This window comes from Toxotes jaculatrix, chromosome 4, assembly GCF_017976425.1.
Source record: "Toxotes jaculatrix isolate fToxJac2 chromosome 4, fToxJac2.pri, whole genome shotgun sequence".
NCBI classification, from domain to species: Eukaryota; Metazoa; Chordata; class Actinopteri; family Toxotidae; genus Toxotes; species Toxotes jaculatrix.
This window is the reverse complement of record NC_054397.1, coordinates 19,593,881-19,611,577: the sequence shown is the minus strand read 5'-3', so window position 1 is coordinate 19,611,577 and position 17,697 is coordinate 19,593,881. Positions and strand designations below refer to the sequence as shown.

At 40.1% G+C, this 17,697-nt stretch overlaps 2 protein-coding genes across 7 annotated transcripts in view; both read left to right on the top strand.

Annotated features, from left to right (window-relative positions):
- adcy9 (adenylate cyclase 9) overlaps positions 1-6,801 on the top strand; it is a 36,579-nt gene extending 29,778 nt beyond the window's left edge. For 2 of the 3 annotated variants that reach the window (XM_041036111.1, XM_041036112.1), the window contains exons 9-12: positions 2,079-2,227; positions 2,715-2,744; positions 4,043-4,319; positions 4,536-6,801. In XM_041036111.1, coding sequence (XP_040892045.1) covers positions 2,079-2,227; positions 2,715-2,744; positions 4,043-4,319; positions 4,536-5,582 — 1,503 coding nt within the window. In that variant the 3' untranslated portion in view covers positions 5,583-6,801. The remainder of the gene's footprint in view (positions 1-2,078; positions 2,228-2,714; positions 2,745-4,042; positions 4,320-4,535) is intronic. The other variant, XM_041036113.1, reaches the window with a different exon arrangement.
- A 4,753-nt stretch (positions 6,802-11,554) lies between these two features.
- Positions 11,555-17,697, top strand: part of crebbpa (CREB binding protein a) — a 43,073-nt gene continuing 36,930 nt past the window's right edge. For all 4 annotated transcript variants that reach the window (XM_041036110.1, XM_041036109.1, XM_041036108.1 and 1 more), the window contains exon 1: positions 11,555-12,446. In XM_041036110.1, the coding sequence (XP_040892044.1) occupies positions 12,359-12,446 (88 nt within the window). In that variant the 5' untranslated portion in view covers positions 11,555-12,358. The remainder of the gene's footprint in view (positions 12,447-17,697) is intronic.

Below are 17,697 nucleotides of genomic sequence, written 5' to 3'. Positions count from 1 at the left end.
CCCCTCACTGATGTCTCTAAGCTAAAGTAAGCAGAGAGGAGTCGTGTGGTTTGAAACCTTGCCCATAGTGGTCTGAAGCCAGAGATCCTCGGAGACCAGCAGAGCCGTTAGCTGGCATTAGCACTGATAGGAACTGTAGAAGGAAAACAGCTAGGAGGCTTCAGGAGGTTTCGAATGTGGACCTTGGCACCAGAAATGTTGACATTTCTTCTTCTCTGAGTCCTGCATGTGAGAAGATTGAGAGCAGCCATACTTTGCAGCGTTCTTTTTTTTGTGTGTGCTGCTTTGAGTCAAGGCCACATCCAATTTTGTATAAGTTTGACTTTCGCCTTCCAGCTTTGAGCCAACGGCTGCTTGCAAGATGTGTGGTGTTTTGATATCTTGTTTTTCAAGGATTTTTAACACCCCATTTCTCTATCCATTTCTCTCCCACCCTGCTCTGTCTCTATCCTCCACTCGCTCCATCTCTTTGGGGCTTACAGATCAAAGCAGTCGTCTCATGGAGAGTTGTTAATTAGACATGCAGTTTTCTGGACTTTAATGCCTTTGAAGATATTAAGACCCAATAACAGTGCTAGAAGTGGGGGGGTGGGCATGACAGGGAAAAAGAGAGGACATGTAGGGATGAGAGGGAAAAAGATTTTATGCTGTCAATGTAATCTTTAACAACCTGTGAATGTCCCCACTATACTACTGCCGTCTCTACGTGTGTTTGCAAGTTTCACACCGAATCCCCTTTACTGACCTTGAAAGGCCTTTCCCTGAATTTGATTTATGAAGATTATGTTTTTGCAATGTTTTTGCTCTGGGTTTCACAGTCGGTTTGACATTTAGATTTTGGATACCCATTGAATTGCACGCAGAGAACTGACAGTGCAAAAGTCAAATTTCAAACCCTGATTAGTCACGTCCCTAATTAGAGATGTTTATCTTACTTGGAACCAGTGCTTTTATCTTTAATGAAATAAAAATGAAAAATGAGTCAGCAAAAAACAAACAAAAACAAAACCCAAAAACAACTAAGATAAGAAGTTATGTTTGACACTCGTATTATGTTGACCTGGAATGTTCATTTTATGTTACTAAACTATAAGTGGCCAAGGTTAAAAACATTCAGCTCAAGACCATGAGGATCCCAGACAATAACACAGAAGTTCAGTGATTTCACTTCATTTGGTCTGAAAAACCTTTACAATGCAATTCATAGGTCGGACTGAATTCAGTTTATTGAGTGATTGACAGCTTTTATTTTGACGGGACAGTGCTGAATTGCTCTCTGATGCTGCATTCAGTTTAATATATCTGGTTAATCTCAAGTCTGACTATTTAGTAATCAGTGCCATGGTAAAGAAAAACTGAAACAAAAAAAGTGAAACTAAAACTGGTCAAAAGAAAAACAAAAAACTGAAACTCTGAAACTTAAATGCACTGACCCAAGTAACTAAAATGAAACTTGAACTGAAACCTCAGACCTAAAACCTAACCTCAGCCTTAAACCTTTAAAACTTATACATACCCTGCTTCTTGTATAATCAGTTATCAACACGTTAGACAGGAGTTTGTTTATATTACAGTGTTAGCACCACTAGTTAGTGAACTGCAGAGGAAAATGTGGCTTGCAGTGGAATAACAGGGGATGTTATCTGAATAGAAAAATAGAAATCAGATCAAATTGCTTACAAACTTAAAAGATTTTTTTTTAGTGACAAAAGGTATTGTACAAAATACTAAACATAATGTGGGATATCAGCCTACAGTTTGGTTACAAGCAGAACAGAACAGAACAGAGGGCAGAAGTCAGGGTTTGCACTGACATGACATGATAAATTTGATGTATCTATGCTGCAAGGTAACACACCTAATAGCTGTTTTAGACAAAACATGCTGAATTATACACAGCTAAAGACGTAACAGTGCATCAGTACCTTAGTCAGACACAAATACACTTCTTGTTGCTTATCAAGTTGTTTTTACAGCAGGTACCACAGCTGACTGAAGCTATGGAGAAACCTATTTATTGTTCCCTTTGTCTCTTTGTTTAGTCACTTTAACGACTAACCATTTTTTTTCCCCTCAAGGTGACCACGTTCCTGTGCTGTGCTACCATTCTGGCCATCATCCAGTATTGTAACTTCTGTCAGCTGAGTTTCTGGATGCGCTCAGTCCTGGCCACTGCCACAGGCGTCGCTTTGCTGCTGTTGCTGTACAGCCCCTTACACAGGTACAGGTGAGCACTTGTTATTTGCATGTATACACCAATATCAAATGCCGAATTATTAGAAGTAAAATGTGTAAAGATCATCGTGCAGTTCTACAAAATTCTCTGGTATCAAAGGAATCAAAAGTCATAATTTATGAACAGCGTGTAAGTAAAAGCTAAGTTCACACAATGTGAAAACACAGATTTACAGATTTGTGTTTGGCATGTGTACAATCCTCATCCACCTGTGTCATTGATAGCCGTTGGTTTGGGCTCCAAATATGAATTCATGAATAAACTTGTACATGAATTTATTGTTCTTAAATATTGTAATGAACTCACTTGGTTTGGTGGTACATACCTCTATCTACCTGTTCCTCAGCCGATAAAGAGAATTTAGTCTGATCTGCACTATATGTGTGTTCATGTGTGTGGGTATTGTGTGTACATGTGTGTCTATGTGACTACGTGACCGGCGCTCTCTCCTGACTGACACCAGTCTTGTCTCTTCCAGCTCCAGTAATAACAGCTTGCCAGTTCATGGGTGAGTGTCTCCGTGGAAACAGAGGTGGTTTGATGGATGAGTGACATTTGGAGGGTCAACATGAGCGGCGCCTCTCTTTTATATTTTTCATAACTACAGCTCTCTCCGGCTTTTACTCATTCTCATGCTTTCCTCCTCTTCATTTCCCCTCTCCCTCTCTCTCTCTCTCTCTCTCCCTCTCTCCCTGTGTGCACCAGTAGTAATGGCTGCTAAATGTCACTCGTGGTGGAAATGACTCATACAGCCTGTGCTGGCTTGAATTTTGCATTAGAGCCACAAGTTAACTAACTACACTACTGAGGAGGAAGAGGAGAAAAGCACTGGTTAAGACTCTCTTTCTTTATCAGTTAGCATTTTGATCGGTAGTTCCTTCTCAAGGCATTCAGGAAACAACATCTGTCATCAGATATAGTCAGTTGTTTATGAAAAAGCAAAGAAACTAAAGCCAGCATGTTTTGTTTTTTCTTTTCAGTGACAGATCAGTGAGGCCACAGCCTTAGTGCCTAGAATTTCTTTATCAGACAGAAATTCTTTATCAGTATTTGTTAGTCGACCAGAGGTTTGTTTCTGAGGTGGGGTTTTCAAGGACAAATAACCCTTTATAGGTTCATACATTATGTAATATGTGCTTATGTGTACACCTGTGTTAATTATAAAGGATAAAGTAGTTAGCTTAAGGTGATATTTTAATTAAAATGTGCAGAGTGTTCAAAGTACATCTATGGATCAAAAACAGGGCTTTATCTGTATCAGCCACTGTATTTTCCACCTCGTTGCTCTGCATTCCAAGAGTTTTTTTTCGGATGGAATATTAAAGTGCTGAGACTTCAGTTACCAATGTCTCACATTTCCCAGAATGTCTTTTGACAACAACGGCAGAGAAGTGGAATAAACATCACATCATACACACATCAAGAGGAACATTCGTCGGTGGGGGGTACAAATGTAGCTAGGTAGTCAATCAGAGTGTGGTTTATTGAAGCCGGTGGAGAAACTTGTATCTCTGTCTGCTCTTTGACTCTTTGACTTGAATTTGAACATCGGTTAAAAAGTCTAGAATTACTCTCCTGCTCTTTAATTTAATATGGGACAGACTCCGGAAATGTTGCTATCAAACTTCATTAAGGCTGGACCAGATATTTATATATTTATATCATTTAACATCAAAAACACCTTTCAATAAACTGGGCTATAGAAATATCTATATCTCCTTGCTTTCCTTCTCCTGTCACCTCCTAATCATGTTCATCATCCTTGTCCAGTCCCACATTTCTCATTCTCTCTGTGTTTTCTCTTAGACTGAACATCTCCACATCGAGTGATGGTGGCTCAGAATTGGGCCCTGAGCATGCTCCACGACCTCTTGACCTTTTGGTCCCAGAGGCTGTCCTGGCCTTCTTCCTGCTTCTTCTCCTGGTCTGGTTCCTCAACCGTGAGTTCGAGGTCAGCTACCGTCTCCATTATCATGGCAACGTGGAGGCAGACAAACATCGCTCCAAAATCCAGACGATGCGAGACCAGGCTGAGTGGTTACTGGGAAACATCATCCCCATCCATGTTGCTGACCAGCTAAAGGTTTTCGTTTGTTGTTAAAAAAAAAAAAATCAGACTTTTCATAATTATGAAGGTTATCAGAACAATGGTTAATGCAGACCTTTTTTAAGGCTATCCAAAAATATAGACTTGTTGGTATTTTTTTCTTCAGTGAAGGAGAATAAAGATTGAAGTGTTTGAACACATTTCTCTCTTAAAATGAGCTCATCTTTATCTTATCTTTCTTTGTTTCCTCAGGTGACCCAGAGCTACTCCAAGAACCACGACAGTGTGGGTGTGATCTTTGCCAGTATTGTAAACTTCAGTGAGTTCTATGAGGAAAGCTACGAGGGTGGGAAAGAGTGCTACCGTGTCCTCAATGAGCTAATCGGAGACTTTGACGAGCTCCTTCGCAAACCTGAATTCAAAAGCGTGGAAAAAATCAAGACAATTGGTGCCACCTACATGGCAGCGTCTGGACTGAATGTCCGGCAGCTGGCTGAGAATGACGATGACTCTCCTCACGCTCACCTTAGGGCACTTTTCAACTTTGCGCTAGAGATGATGGGCGTCCTTGACGACTTCAACAAGAACATGCTTGGCTTTGGTTTCAAGCTCCGTATTGGATTTAACCATGGGCCGCTGACGGCGGGGGTGATAGGCACTACTAAGCTGCTTTATGACATCTGGGGAGACACGGTCAACATCGCCAGCCGCATGGACTCCACCGGTGTGGAGTGTCGGGTGCAGGTGAGCGAGGAGAGCCACGCTGTGCTCAGTGCCATGGGTTTAGAGTTTGACTATAGAGGTACCGTGAATGTTAAGGGCAAAGGTCAAATGAGGACCTTTCTGTACCCCAAAAGTGGGGAAAGTATAGGTCAAGATCGCACGGAACAGGCCATTGGAGTTGGACCCTCGTCCGTGGCATTACTGGCCAATAAGACTTCAGGATCTGTTGCCCAGGCAGCAGCTCCTCCTCCTTCTTCTTCCTCTTCACCTACTCCTCTTTCCCCCTCTCCCTCTACACTCCCTTCTCAACCCCAAAGCGCTGTAAAGCCTTCAGGAGCAGGGCCTGAGCCTATCCCAGCTAAGTCCACAGAGGTAAGGGAGGAAGGATACAGGGACGCTCCACACCTCCACGGGCAGTCCCCTGCCACAGACATTCACACCCCTCCCTGTTCTGAACTAGGCCCAGAACCCTCCCAGGTGCAGCCTGCTCCTCTCGCACTTCAAGAGGAGGAGTATGAAGAGGAGGAGGCCAATGAGCTCACGAAACTCAATGAAGAGTTTTACGCTCGTCTCTGATCCCTCCTCTCCCCCTTCCCCTGCTGCCCCCAGCTGCTGCCTCTCCAGGACTGTTTGCAGGTGTGGGCAGGATGTCCCTTCCATTAGGCGAGTGTCTTCGGCATGGATGAAGAAGAGGGAGTTTGTCACTCCAACACAAACAGTGGCTACAGTGGTTATAAAAAAAATGGCTACTGCCGTCTTTCATGGGAATGTTGTCAGAGCGCTGGGGTGGGTTAGACCTGTGTTGAGCACAGCAGTTTATAATGGAGAAAAGCCTGAAAGGGGGTAAGAGGGAAAGGAGGATTTGTTGTTGATGTTTTTTCTTATTCATTTTTGTTATTAAGTGCCTTCAGGACTAGAACAGTGAACGAACAAATATGAATACTGAACAAAGTTTTAACAGTCGTAGACTACGGAACATGCTGTGGTTTCTTACTCCATGCTCTTATTTTCAATGCAAGTATTTCTTTTAAAAAAATCATTATTGTTGCGCCATATCATGTTTTAACTTGATCAAAGTCTTGACCTTACTTAAGGGAAAATAATTTTAGATTCTATATAAGTGCCAGTGCAGCATGATGGGCTGAGCAGGGAACTAAGGGAAGAATGAGGGAATCACATGAAGCAGTGTTAATTTATGTATTCTGCTTTGACATGAGGGCTTAATACATTATTCATTTGTGCTAGAGTCTCAGTAAAAGGGGACATGCTACAAAGCAGGCTGCATAGATTTTAGTTTGTAGCAGCTAAATGCACATTTTAAGCACAGGTCTTGCACAGTGTTTTCTCGACCACTTGTATTTGGTAGTTATTATCATGAGAAAGCTTTTAAGAGTTTTAACAGAGTTCTTGTCTTTCACAACGAGTACAATCAAAAGCACAAAATCAAATCGGATAAGGGAATATAGATATGGAAGAAAGGGTGGTTTTAAAAAGGTGAGATCATCACAGAAGCAGGAAGGCACTTTAAATATACCTAAAGTGATACTCTACATTTGGGTAAGAAACACTCACCCCCATGTAGGTGTGAAAGGTGGCTGTAAAACTGTGGGCTTGTCCTCAAAACATGTTTGGCGACTCTGATAAGCTTTAGTTGATGTTGGTTAAATTCTGTAGATTCTATAGAAACTTCTCAAACCAATCCTGCACTATGATCCACTTTTCTGCTGTCGTACATGTATTTCTACCAAAGTTTGGTTAAACACTCTGCTTCAGTGTCAGTCTGCTTTTTCGTTGGGTCTGAATCACTTTTTTGGAGCTTACTCACAAGCAAACTAAAACCTTCTTACATTCACCATTAGGGGATAAGGCTGACAAGTAATTCTATATTTTTGTTGTTGTTTTTTTGGCCATGAAAAGACTGAAACCAACGTTCAGATGCAATACTTTCTGACTTTCCTACCCTGTCTGTGGCTCTCAGCCCAAATTTTAGAGCATATTTCTTTTTATTATAGCAGACTATAGAGCAGGGGTGGGCAAACTGTTCCACAAAGGGCCGGTGTGGTTTTTGTTCCAACCAATGAAGAGCACACAGTTTGACCAATCAACTGTCTGAAGACCGAGATCAGTTGATTAAATGAGTTAAGTCTGGTGTGCTGCTGCTTGGTTGGAACAAAAACCTGCAGCCACACCGGCCCTTTGTGGAACAGTTTGCCCACCTCTGCTATAGAGTGATGACAAGAAATAAGTAGAGAGACAGATGGGGAATGACATGCAACAAAGGTCCTCGGCTGTACATGAACGGAGCATGTTGTGGTTGATGGTCTGCGCCTTAACACATAGACTGTCAGTGTAGTAAATGTAGTATTTAATAGGGAGAGTGGAGATTTGGTGTGGAAGTGAACACTTATGGCAGCAGGACACTGTATGTTAATTTAAATTAAGCGACAGAGACCCTGTTTGTTCTATGAAGGAACATTTCACCCAGCCTATCAGTGTACACAATCCCCACTATTAGGCTTAGGATGTATCAGGCTTTGGATGCACAGACAATACTTTTTTTTAGGATCAATTCATTGTTAGCTTTGGTCTTTTTATGGGATATAAATAAAGAGTATCGCCAGACTTATCCTTTAAAACCTACAGTGGGGTGAGAGTTTGATACCCAAATGATTCTGGGTGGAGTAGCACTTGAAGAGGGACTGTGAGGGACAATCACTGTGTAGTTCTTGATAAACGATAGAGATAGGGTGGTCCACATTGCTGTTGGTTAAAGTGTCAAAGCACAGATCAGCTACAGTTCCTACAGTACTGTGTGCAAAACCTCAGACTCATATTTAGTGACGTTCCATTCATTGCCTTCAAATGAAAAAAAACATTGGTCAGTCCATCACTATAGATTTATTCAGTAGTTCAGTATTGTCTGCCTTTAGCTGTGTGATTTGCTGTTGAAGAGGTGGGACTTTTAACTTTGATCCTGTCACGGCCTCTTCACTGAGGGGAGCCTCTACTGTATCAATATACTTAAATTGTGCCACTTTAATTGAGTGATCTATAGGTGCAGTGCAACCTAAACTAGCTGATTGTTTTGTGGTGCCTAAAAGTATGACTGTATTTTTTTGAGTACTTTGGTTTTCAGAAAGTTTTTTTTTTATCATGCTGTTGTCATAATGAGGATAGATGATTATGATTGTATGTTTGAGGAAATTATGCTTGTTGTGCAGGTTTTGCTGCATTTTTGACAAATTCCATCTATATTATTTTTTAATTTAATTTAATTTTGTTTTTTCCTTTTTTTTTTTTTTTGCTTTTCCAGTTCTTACATTCTGTCATTAACCGGCCGCCTGGGATAATGTGGTGGTGTTCCCATCGAATATCTGGCACCCGTGTATTTCTCTTTGCTTTTGACTCGCTTCATGCTTTGTCCTTACTCCTGAAAGCACTTGTTTCCCTCTTGAACTTTGCGTGTGTGTCTGTGTGTATGTGTGTGAGAAAGATATTTAAGTTGTACTCCAAGTCAGTAACACAGAAGAGATCATTGTTGTATGATGCAAAAGGAAATCAATCAACTACATGGCCATTGTTTAACTGTGATTATGCTGTCGCTGCCTTATCTGTAGAGGATTTACATGCACAAAGCTGCATTCGTTGAAAGGGAGAAAAGAAAAGCCCCGAGGTTTGAAATCTGTATAATGATCCTGCAAACACATATCACCACCACATCTTTTAGTGACAGGTCAACATTTGGGCTAAAGAATCTGGCCTTGAAAAGCTGTGGCCACACACACAGAATAAAAAGATGGCACGACAAAGGAGGAACCATCTCTGTTTATGTAGCTGTCTACATCTGTAGCATAAAAAGCATCTTTGTTTACCTCTGCCATTGTGCACTCCAAACACACACAACCAGTGCCTTTTGAATTAGGACTATGTGAGCTGTGATTATTTGTATCAAATAATCGTGATAATCCTTGTAGCATAAATACCATGAAAATCCAAAGAAGTTTCTCTAGTAGCGGTTGCCCCAGAATAACACAACACAAAGAGAGTTACGTAAGATCTGCATTGTTGGCCAAAATGTTTTTCGCTGCTTTTAAAATATTCTCTAACACGCAAATCTCCCATTGTACTCTTGTAATGCATATCATCAACACTCTTGTGTTTGCCAAACCTAATAAACACACAAAGTTATGGACACAAATTAGGATATCAGGTATCGGTTGTGAAGGAAAGTTTTTTTTTTTTTTTTTTTTTACCCCACATTTTCCAGATTACCCTCCTGCCTTACGTCATTAGATAATCCTCCGTGATTTTCAGACCATTGTCATTGTAGCTGTCCATATTAAATTTGAGGTGCAGGACTCCACAGGTTGATGGGCACACCACCTCTCTAGTAGCACACATCTGTACACACGTATAAATAAACATATGAAAGTGAACACTGCTGGCTCTGTGATCTGTGATACAGCACGGGGAGAAGTGAGCGTGATCTTGTTTGCATGGGAATGAATGAATGATTTTCTCCTTTGCTAGACACACTACATTTTAGTTTTGATTCTGAACCGTACTCTCATTCTTTTTATTTCATTTCAGTGTCATTCTCTCTGCACTCATGTTGAACATTAAGCATGTGTTGCCAACACGCAGGATTCCTCAAATCACTAAGCTTTGCTCATTTAAAATTATTTGGATTTCGTCCCTCTCTGACAGTGTATTGACAGATGATGTGTGCATGAAAGGGTTTTTTTTTTAGTTTTGGCAGATGGAAAGAAGTGTCCCTAGAAGTCCGGCGCTCCAATTAAAAAATGCAATCAAGAAAAACAGCTGAGCATTGAGGAGAAGTTTAATGCATTCAGTCATCCTCTTTTGTTGAAGAAGTGTGATTCTGCTCTGTGACAGAAAAAGGAGGGATAAAGGAATAGAATGTTTTATTAGCACTTGTTAAAAGCATCACAGCAAAATATCTTTACCTAATCACTCGTTTAAATGGTGACAGCTCCACATCTTTTCATTATACATTTTCTAGTAAATTCAACCCGTATGTGTTTTTAATTACACTGGGACAAAAAGTAGACAGAGTTGTTTGATTTTAAATCTTTGTGTATTTGTTTTATGTTTATGAATGAGATGTATTATGTATGTTTTGTGCACATTACCCATGTATCTTTTATCAACACATGATCGTAATCTGTACACATTTGCACAAAGCACTCAGTGTTTGTACATATACAGTTATTTTATGTCACATATGATTTTTTTTATACATGTGCATGTGTCAGATTTTGCCAGAAAACAATGAAAAGAGACACATATTATCAAATTGATTCAATGTGTGTCTATTTGAGTGTGAGTGTTATGATTTTATTTACTCTTTCTTTTTCAGTATGAGAGAAATAAATCTCAAAGCAGAAAATAGTTGAGTGCACTGTGAAGTATAAAGTGAGGACGTGTTTATGTTAATTCATATGCACATTAGCCTGATAATCAGACTGAACTGTCATTGTGTTTCTTTCTTTCTTTATTTTTCAATTGGAGGTGTGAGCAACAATTTAGAGGTCTGGAATCAGGCAATATCCAGTGCAAGTTAGCCCAATTTTAGGATAGATTAGGAGAGTGGAGGTCTTTGATCGGCCAGCTAGTGACCAAAATAGCTCATACAGTGTGTGTCTACAGTATATTTTACTATATATTTACTGCCTGAACTTTTACAAGTGAATTTGCTTCAGACATATGTAGCCATTCACGTCTAGCAGCAAAGTAAAAGAGCAATGAGTTGTTTTATTTTGAAACATCACAAATCATTAAAATGTGAAAAGGAAATCAGTATAACTACACGGCCACTAACTAACTAACTGTTGGAATTTCTTGTGTATTTTTTGTTGTAGCTGTATGAATCTGCAGGGATGACTGACATGCTCTCACATACTCGGCGTTACATATGCGATACAGAAAATCATATTATTATTATTAGTAGTAGTAGTATAATAATAATAATAATAATAAGATCTTTTTTTCTTAAAGCTCAAGGATACAGTGAAATTAGTTTAGTTTAACTTATTTCCTTCTTTACATTAAAAAGGTTAGGTCAGGTTACTCTACTGTTACCTACTTGTAAAGTGACCCATAACTGTATTTAACTTAATATCTACTTTCATGTTATTAATAATTTCACAAGAATTTTTCTATTTACTGCATTAACTGTATAAATCTGCGTTACATACAGATTTATATCTTGATTATTATATGTATTTATTATATGTATTATATGTATTATTCTATTTTTAATAATTTAACATTTCATATTTTATCACTAATATTCATTTAAAAAAATGTTTTATTTAAATGTAATTTAGCCGTAATGTGCATGGAATAATTCATTTCAGAAAATGTATTTAAGTGACTGCTTTGTATCTGTGGCGGTGTTGTAGCGCCCCCAGTGGCTAACAGGAGCAGTGTTTTCACGTAGGGCGTGATAGCGCGGCCCCTCCCCCTCCACAGCCGATCTGGAAAAGAAAAAAAAAACTTTTTTGTATCGAAGGAATCAACAGCCGCCATCTTGTCGTGGCTCGGAATTAGGATTTCGGTCCAACACGGGTTTTTACGTAGAAATCGAGCATCCTTACCGCGATATGAAAGCGTCCTTCCCCCGAAAACGAAATCTTAACATCGCCTCAGACACATTTTGTGAGAAAAAACGGGAATTGGATCGGTGGTCGTCGGGCAGAAAAGCTCCGTATATCTGATTTCCCCTTCAGAGTGCGGCGATTCAGCCCCTGTCGCCGTTCGGGAGCAGTATTGTTTACCGTGAGCAAGCGGAGACCAGATCGTGACTTTCGAAGTGATTTGCAAAAATACGGCATTTTTATGCAATTGTGCATTTTTGTGGAGCTTCGCGCGATTTTTGCATGAAGAAATTTGACGTCACGCAAAATGGGTACTTTGAACATCTAGAAATTACGACTTTCCCCCCGGAATGCAGCAATCCACCTGATTTTATCGGATTGTCATTTTGAAGTTCGATTTTTACATGGGGAATATTTTATTCTGGGTTATTTAACGATAATAATGTGGGTGTTGGGTGTTGGATTATCATGGGGTGAATGGCGGTGGCGAAGCGGGGCGCTATTGCATCTCTTTTGAAAGACACTGACTCTCGCAGCAAGGAGTAGCTAACGCTAACAGTTAACTTAGCTGGTAGCAGGCAATTAGCTAGCTATTAGCCAGGTAGTTAACGTTAGCAGGCTGCCAGCTTGCTAATGTGCTAACCGGGAAGGTTCGGGTTGATAGACCAACTTCCCTGTCATAAGGTAATCTCAATTATCATCTAAAGCAACCGGCCGGACAAGATAACAACTATGGCTGAAAACCTGCTGGACGTCGGACCTCCCAACTCTAAGCGGCCGAAGCTGAATTCACCTGCCCTGTCAGCGTCTGATGGACAAGGTAAAGGCCTCGACACTGCATGCACATGTAAACACGAATATGCCTTAGATGTACTAAACAGTCCCTTGTCATATTGGTTCTTAAATTCATTGACCAGCCGTGCAGCACAGTTAAAAGTTATCAGGTCAGCTAAGTGTGCTGTGCTGCTTGTTGGTAGTAGTTACTGTGGTTTTACTGCATTTGCTGCAGTGTTGTGGTTTGCTTCTGTGGTGAGCATGTAATTGCAAGGACGTACCCTCTATACTCAAAGGCCAGTTTATCAGGTACACTTCTCTTGGGCTAATACAGTTGTCCTGCAACTAATTCTGCCGCAATGAGACGACGCCAGTTTAACCACACTGTTAAAGCAATGTCTCTTTAAAACTGCCTTAATGGAAACCTACTAGAACAGTATTGTTTTAGTATACTGTTTAAGTTTTAACAAAGTGTAACTCAGGTGCAACTGAGCATATTTACATGTCAGATAAGAGCTTTTCTTACATGTGCTGGACTGTGAAAACTTATAGCCCTGTGGAGAAAGTTGTAACGTTAGAGCTAATTGTTCAGCACAGAGGTGAGTGCATAGCACCTATATGGTAGTCTGGCACATGCATAATGGTGGGTAATGATGGCATGATGGAGGCACAGTTATGTCTTAGACTCTTGTTATATCACATACTCAAATAATGCAATGTTGGGTACAAAATCACCCCCGCTTTAAAATCAGATGCCACTCCAGTCCATTGCATACAGTGCATCAGGCATCTGCATCTAATATAGCTAATCAGATTTCCAGGCTTGCGCTGCTAAAGTGGTTCCATTCATTAGATAAGAGATTACATTTTATTTATGCATTTAGCATCTAGTATGTTGATCAGGCCTTAGTTGCCAGTGAGAGAAAAAAAATGCTTAACAGCCCATGTTTGCTACTCATGCTTCAAGTGAAAAAATCTGAATTAACAGAAATACAATTCGTTCATGTCAACTGCCACAGGGACCCAAAACATCCACACACCAGTCTGGATACCACTGGACTGCCTTCGATTGTACAGTAAATATTTTATTTGCTTAAGTTCTTCTAGATTAGGTTACACTTTGTACAGGGTTCCTATGCGACATTTCCCTCTGTAGACACACACGCCTTCTGATAAGACGGACCGCCTTTTTGGAATACAGTTTCTGCATAAATATGTTTTGGATATAAATAAGACTAAACCACAGTAAGCTATCAAACTCTATCAAACTGTTTATGTGTTGTGTTATTTTTTATGTGTTGTTCAATTTGAATCAGCGGGTCAATTCAGCACAAATGCAATAGCCAAATGAGCCTGATAGTTGTGTGGTGAATAGTACAAACTTAATTGTATGCTTAAACGAATTCCTGCCACGCTCTTGGAAGTGACTAGCTTGAAAGAAAACATTTACTTTAACTTTTCTAAAAGTTTCTCATTTTCTGATATGATGATACGGTATCCTGTGACGTGTTTTTCGGCCACTTGACAGATGATTTTTTTGATACATTTCTGAGTTAAAGAGCTTGTTAGGAATTTATTTTCTCTGCGGCAGCAAAACATTGGACATTAGCCAACAGATAACTCCTGTAGGCTAAGCTGTGTTTACTACACACTGTTGGGACTTATTTACGATAGCAGAGGTACCTAAGGCGGATGGGTGACAACTTTTGCTTACTAAATTAAGGCATAAGAAACTAATAACACAACATAACTTTCTTAAGCCTTCACGAATTGATGTTTTTGAAACTAAAATGAATTGAAATCACAGTGACTTAACTTTTAGCCTCTTGTAGGTCATTGTTTTGGTTTTGCTGCCTGCAGATATACTGTATGGTTGAGTGTGTGCTGGCATCATTGAAGCAACTGCTTCCACCAAAAAAAAAAGCACAGGTAAACTGAAGGTTCACTCTGTGCCCAGCACCCAACAACAAAGTTATGAAGTAGTTGGTGAAAAGAGTCAAACCATCTATCAGTTAAAGTTTTGTAAGGATTTGGTGAAAACTAAAAGAGAGCCTAAAGACCAATATACATATAAGTGTGCAAATGTCAAAATGGTTTATAACACATTAATTCCATAAACTTAATAAGCTAGTAATATGTGCAGGCTGATTAGTAGGCAACGTGAATTTTAAAGTTTTCTGCTCCCTGGTGGAAAAAATTTGATTAATGTAGCTTTAACCTAAAGCTGGAAACATGAGCCAGAACTTACTTGGCCTGCTGCTGTGAAAACTTAAAGGTATAGTATGTAATCCCTCACTATACATACATCATTTTTCAGGGGGAAAAGGCTTTATATATGGACCAATCAAGTATGGTTTGATATAATATCTAAATAAAGCTGTAAAGGTATAGAACTCCTATTGCACATTATGCACAGAGTAAGGTATATGCTTTTGTATGTATTTGTAGCTAAGCTAAAGGTTTTCTTGGGTGTTACATCGATCAAATGGCATGTGTTCTTAATTGAGTTTAATTTTGTCTAGTCTGCAAGAAAAATAATAGCTGGACAGCCTTTCAACAAAAACAGCAGTCACAACAACAGTGAATTACAACGCCCATCACAAATGGCAAAGGCACCACATGTCTGCAGTGATCAATCATTAAACCTGCCCCGCCTCCTCTTTATAGTTTTTTCCAGTTTCAATTGGGACTTAACAGATCCCGTGGGACAGCACTGGGCAACACACCATCATCAGCCGTAAATTACTGCAGATAAAGAGTTGGCTCTGACTCTTTGACGGCCGTCATGCCTGGAGCTTTGTGAGCAGCACCCCTCGGCCCTGACATTTGGCCTTTGCCTTTTGCTGTGGAGCCCGTTTGAGTTGCACGCCCCATTTTGGAGTGTAATGTAGCTCATTTTATATGGGGGGTGGGTGTTTGTGCTTTACATACTTGCGTGTGTGGTAGAGCATATATGCTTGCAGTCACTGTGTACTGGTGATGTCTTTATGTAGTCAAGTTCTGTGTTAGTTTGGGGAGGTTCCTTTTATTGTTGTGGCAGAGAGCAAACACGTGCCCCTGTCTGCCTATTCAGGCCATCTGTCACCCTGCAGGGTCCCTCAACTCCCCTCGCCCCTTGTTCACAAAAAATTGGTAGAGCGAATAGATTTTGTTAAGATGTCTTGACATTGGAGTGTCTCATTTGAACTTGAGATAATGGCTGATGGTATTAAAATGTGTTAATGTACATCCAATAATGCTGTGTTTTAATATATCACATTTCAATCATAGTCTGTAAACGGCTGGTTGTTAGCTAATAAACCTCTTTTCTCTGGCAAAGTTTAAATGTGTGTGTTGAGTGATGTGCAGTGTGTCTGTGGACTCTGTGTTTGTCTTTATGTCGATTAAAGCCACAAACATAACTGTGTGCTAAAACATAACTAGTGAATATTTGATACATTCCTCTCTGAGATCTTTGTTCAACTCCATGTGTCACTCACGGCCATTTCTGCTGAACCCCCCCCCCCCCCCTCCCCAAACACCCAAATGTTCACTTACCACTGTGCAAATGGCACCTTTAATGCCTAGCAGGCAGACAGTAAACTCATGACGCAGCCGCTAATGGAGCCATTTATGCTCCTGCCTGCGGGCAACCAGAAAAACCCTGAGAAAAATGAAGGGGGAGCAGAGGAGGGGAGATGGAGGGTGGTGTGTCACGACCCACAAATCCCTCCTATGTAAAGTGTTTGTGACAGCGTCTCTCCATTTTTAGCTGGTTTAGTTTGCCTCATGGGTTGATTGGTAATTTTGGTAAGGTCACTTTTTTTCAGTGCCTCTCATCGCGTGTTTCTGTGCTTCTGCTTAAACTTGTTTTCTTTTTTGTAACACAATCTGTTTCCATTAACTAGCGTAACTACTTGCGCTTATTGCACTTCTGCAGCTGTCTGCATCTGTGTGTGAGGTATGGAAGAGTGAGGGTGAGGTTGAAATTTTTTTTTGTGTTTGTAGACAAACTTTTTTAATATATGAAAATAGCAATTGATATTTTAGTGATTTTGATGTGTCCTCAAGCACTTGGTTAGAGAATGCAGCTCTATCCAGCTGTTGTGGGCAGATTTTAAAGGAAGCTTTGAATAATCATTAAATCTCTTACATCTGCATTTGACCAGGTTTCCTTACATTTTTTATTGGGAGAGACTCGTTCCAGTAAGCTTCCATACGTCACTTTTACTTAGTAATTAATGGGGCATATAGCCTGGTGAGGATGCAAATCAAGAGTGTGGAGGATATAAAATTTGTTTTCAAGAAGTATACATGGAAGTTGCATAGATCAGGTGTGAAGACAGAAAAGCTGAGAAGCAAGAGAGTGTGTGGCATAGGCTTTTAAAGACAAGAGAGTGACAAGAAAATTGAAATCTGAGGGGAAAAAAACAATGGAGAAGTTTATAAAATCCACTATAGAACGTAGGAGTCATTGAGGAGCTACACTAGCTACTTTACCACATAGGTGGAGCTTGTGAAAGGCTAAGTTAAAGTGACTCTAAGAGATAGGTATTTTCATAATAACACTGAGTAATTAATTTGCTTAGCTGTGTGTAAGTGTTTACCTGCAACTTTACTGCTTTGGTTCACTCTCACTGCTTTCACAGTGTTGTTGTCAGCCGAGGCGGGCAGCTGTTTTCAGTGAAAAAAAAAAGCTGTAAAAACCCAGTGCATGCTAACTGCTCATCATCAAACAGCAGACAGACACAGTAAGAGATTAGCTGCTGAACACAGTGTAGCAGTGTATTTAGCTTCTAAAAAGGCAGATATTTCACTCAGTAGTTGGTAGAGACCCAAAACAGAGCTGAAGAAAATCGAATAATCATTTTACATTCACTGGCAGGACAGAAACATAACTCCAGATAAATGTTAATGTTGCTCTATAACACCTTCTTTCAGCTTCTCCTAGAAAACAGTTATTGCAGGTTGAGTTATGTAGAAAAGAAAAATGCTGCTGTGCTGAGTTTGTAGTACCCTGGGTGTCCTGTCAGGTGGGCGTGTCAGCACATACAGTCCATGGTCATAAATTCTAGGCTGCACACAGATGGTCTCCTTTTACCCTCATAGGCAAGGGTAATTTACAAAACTGACATCATGTAATCGTGCAAAATGTCATTTGCGTTTATGGAGTGAATTTTCCAAGCATGTCTTGTACAATACTGCTCCCCAGTTTGTGATGTTACAGCAGGTATTTGCTTCACAAGAGTTGTATACATGCATTTTTAGGCACCATTGTATTTGAGTTATAGTTGCCTCATACACATTTAAATGCTTTT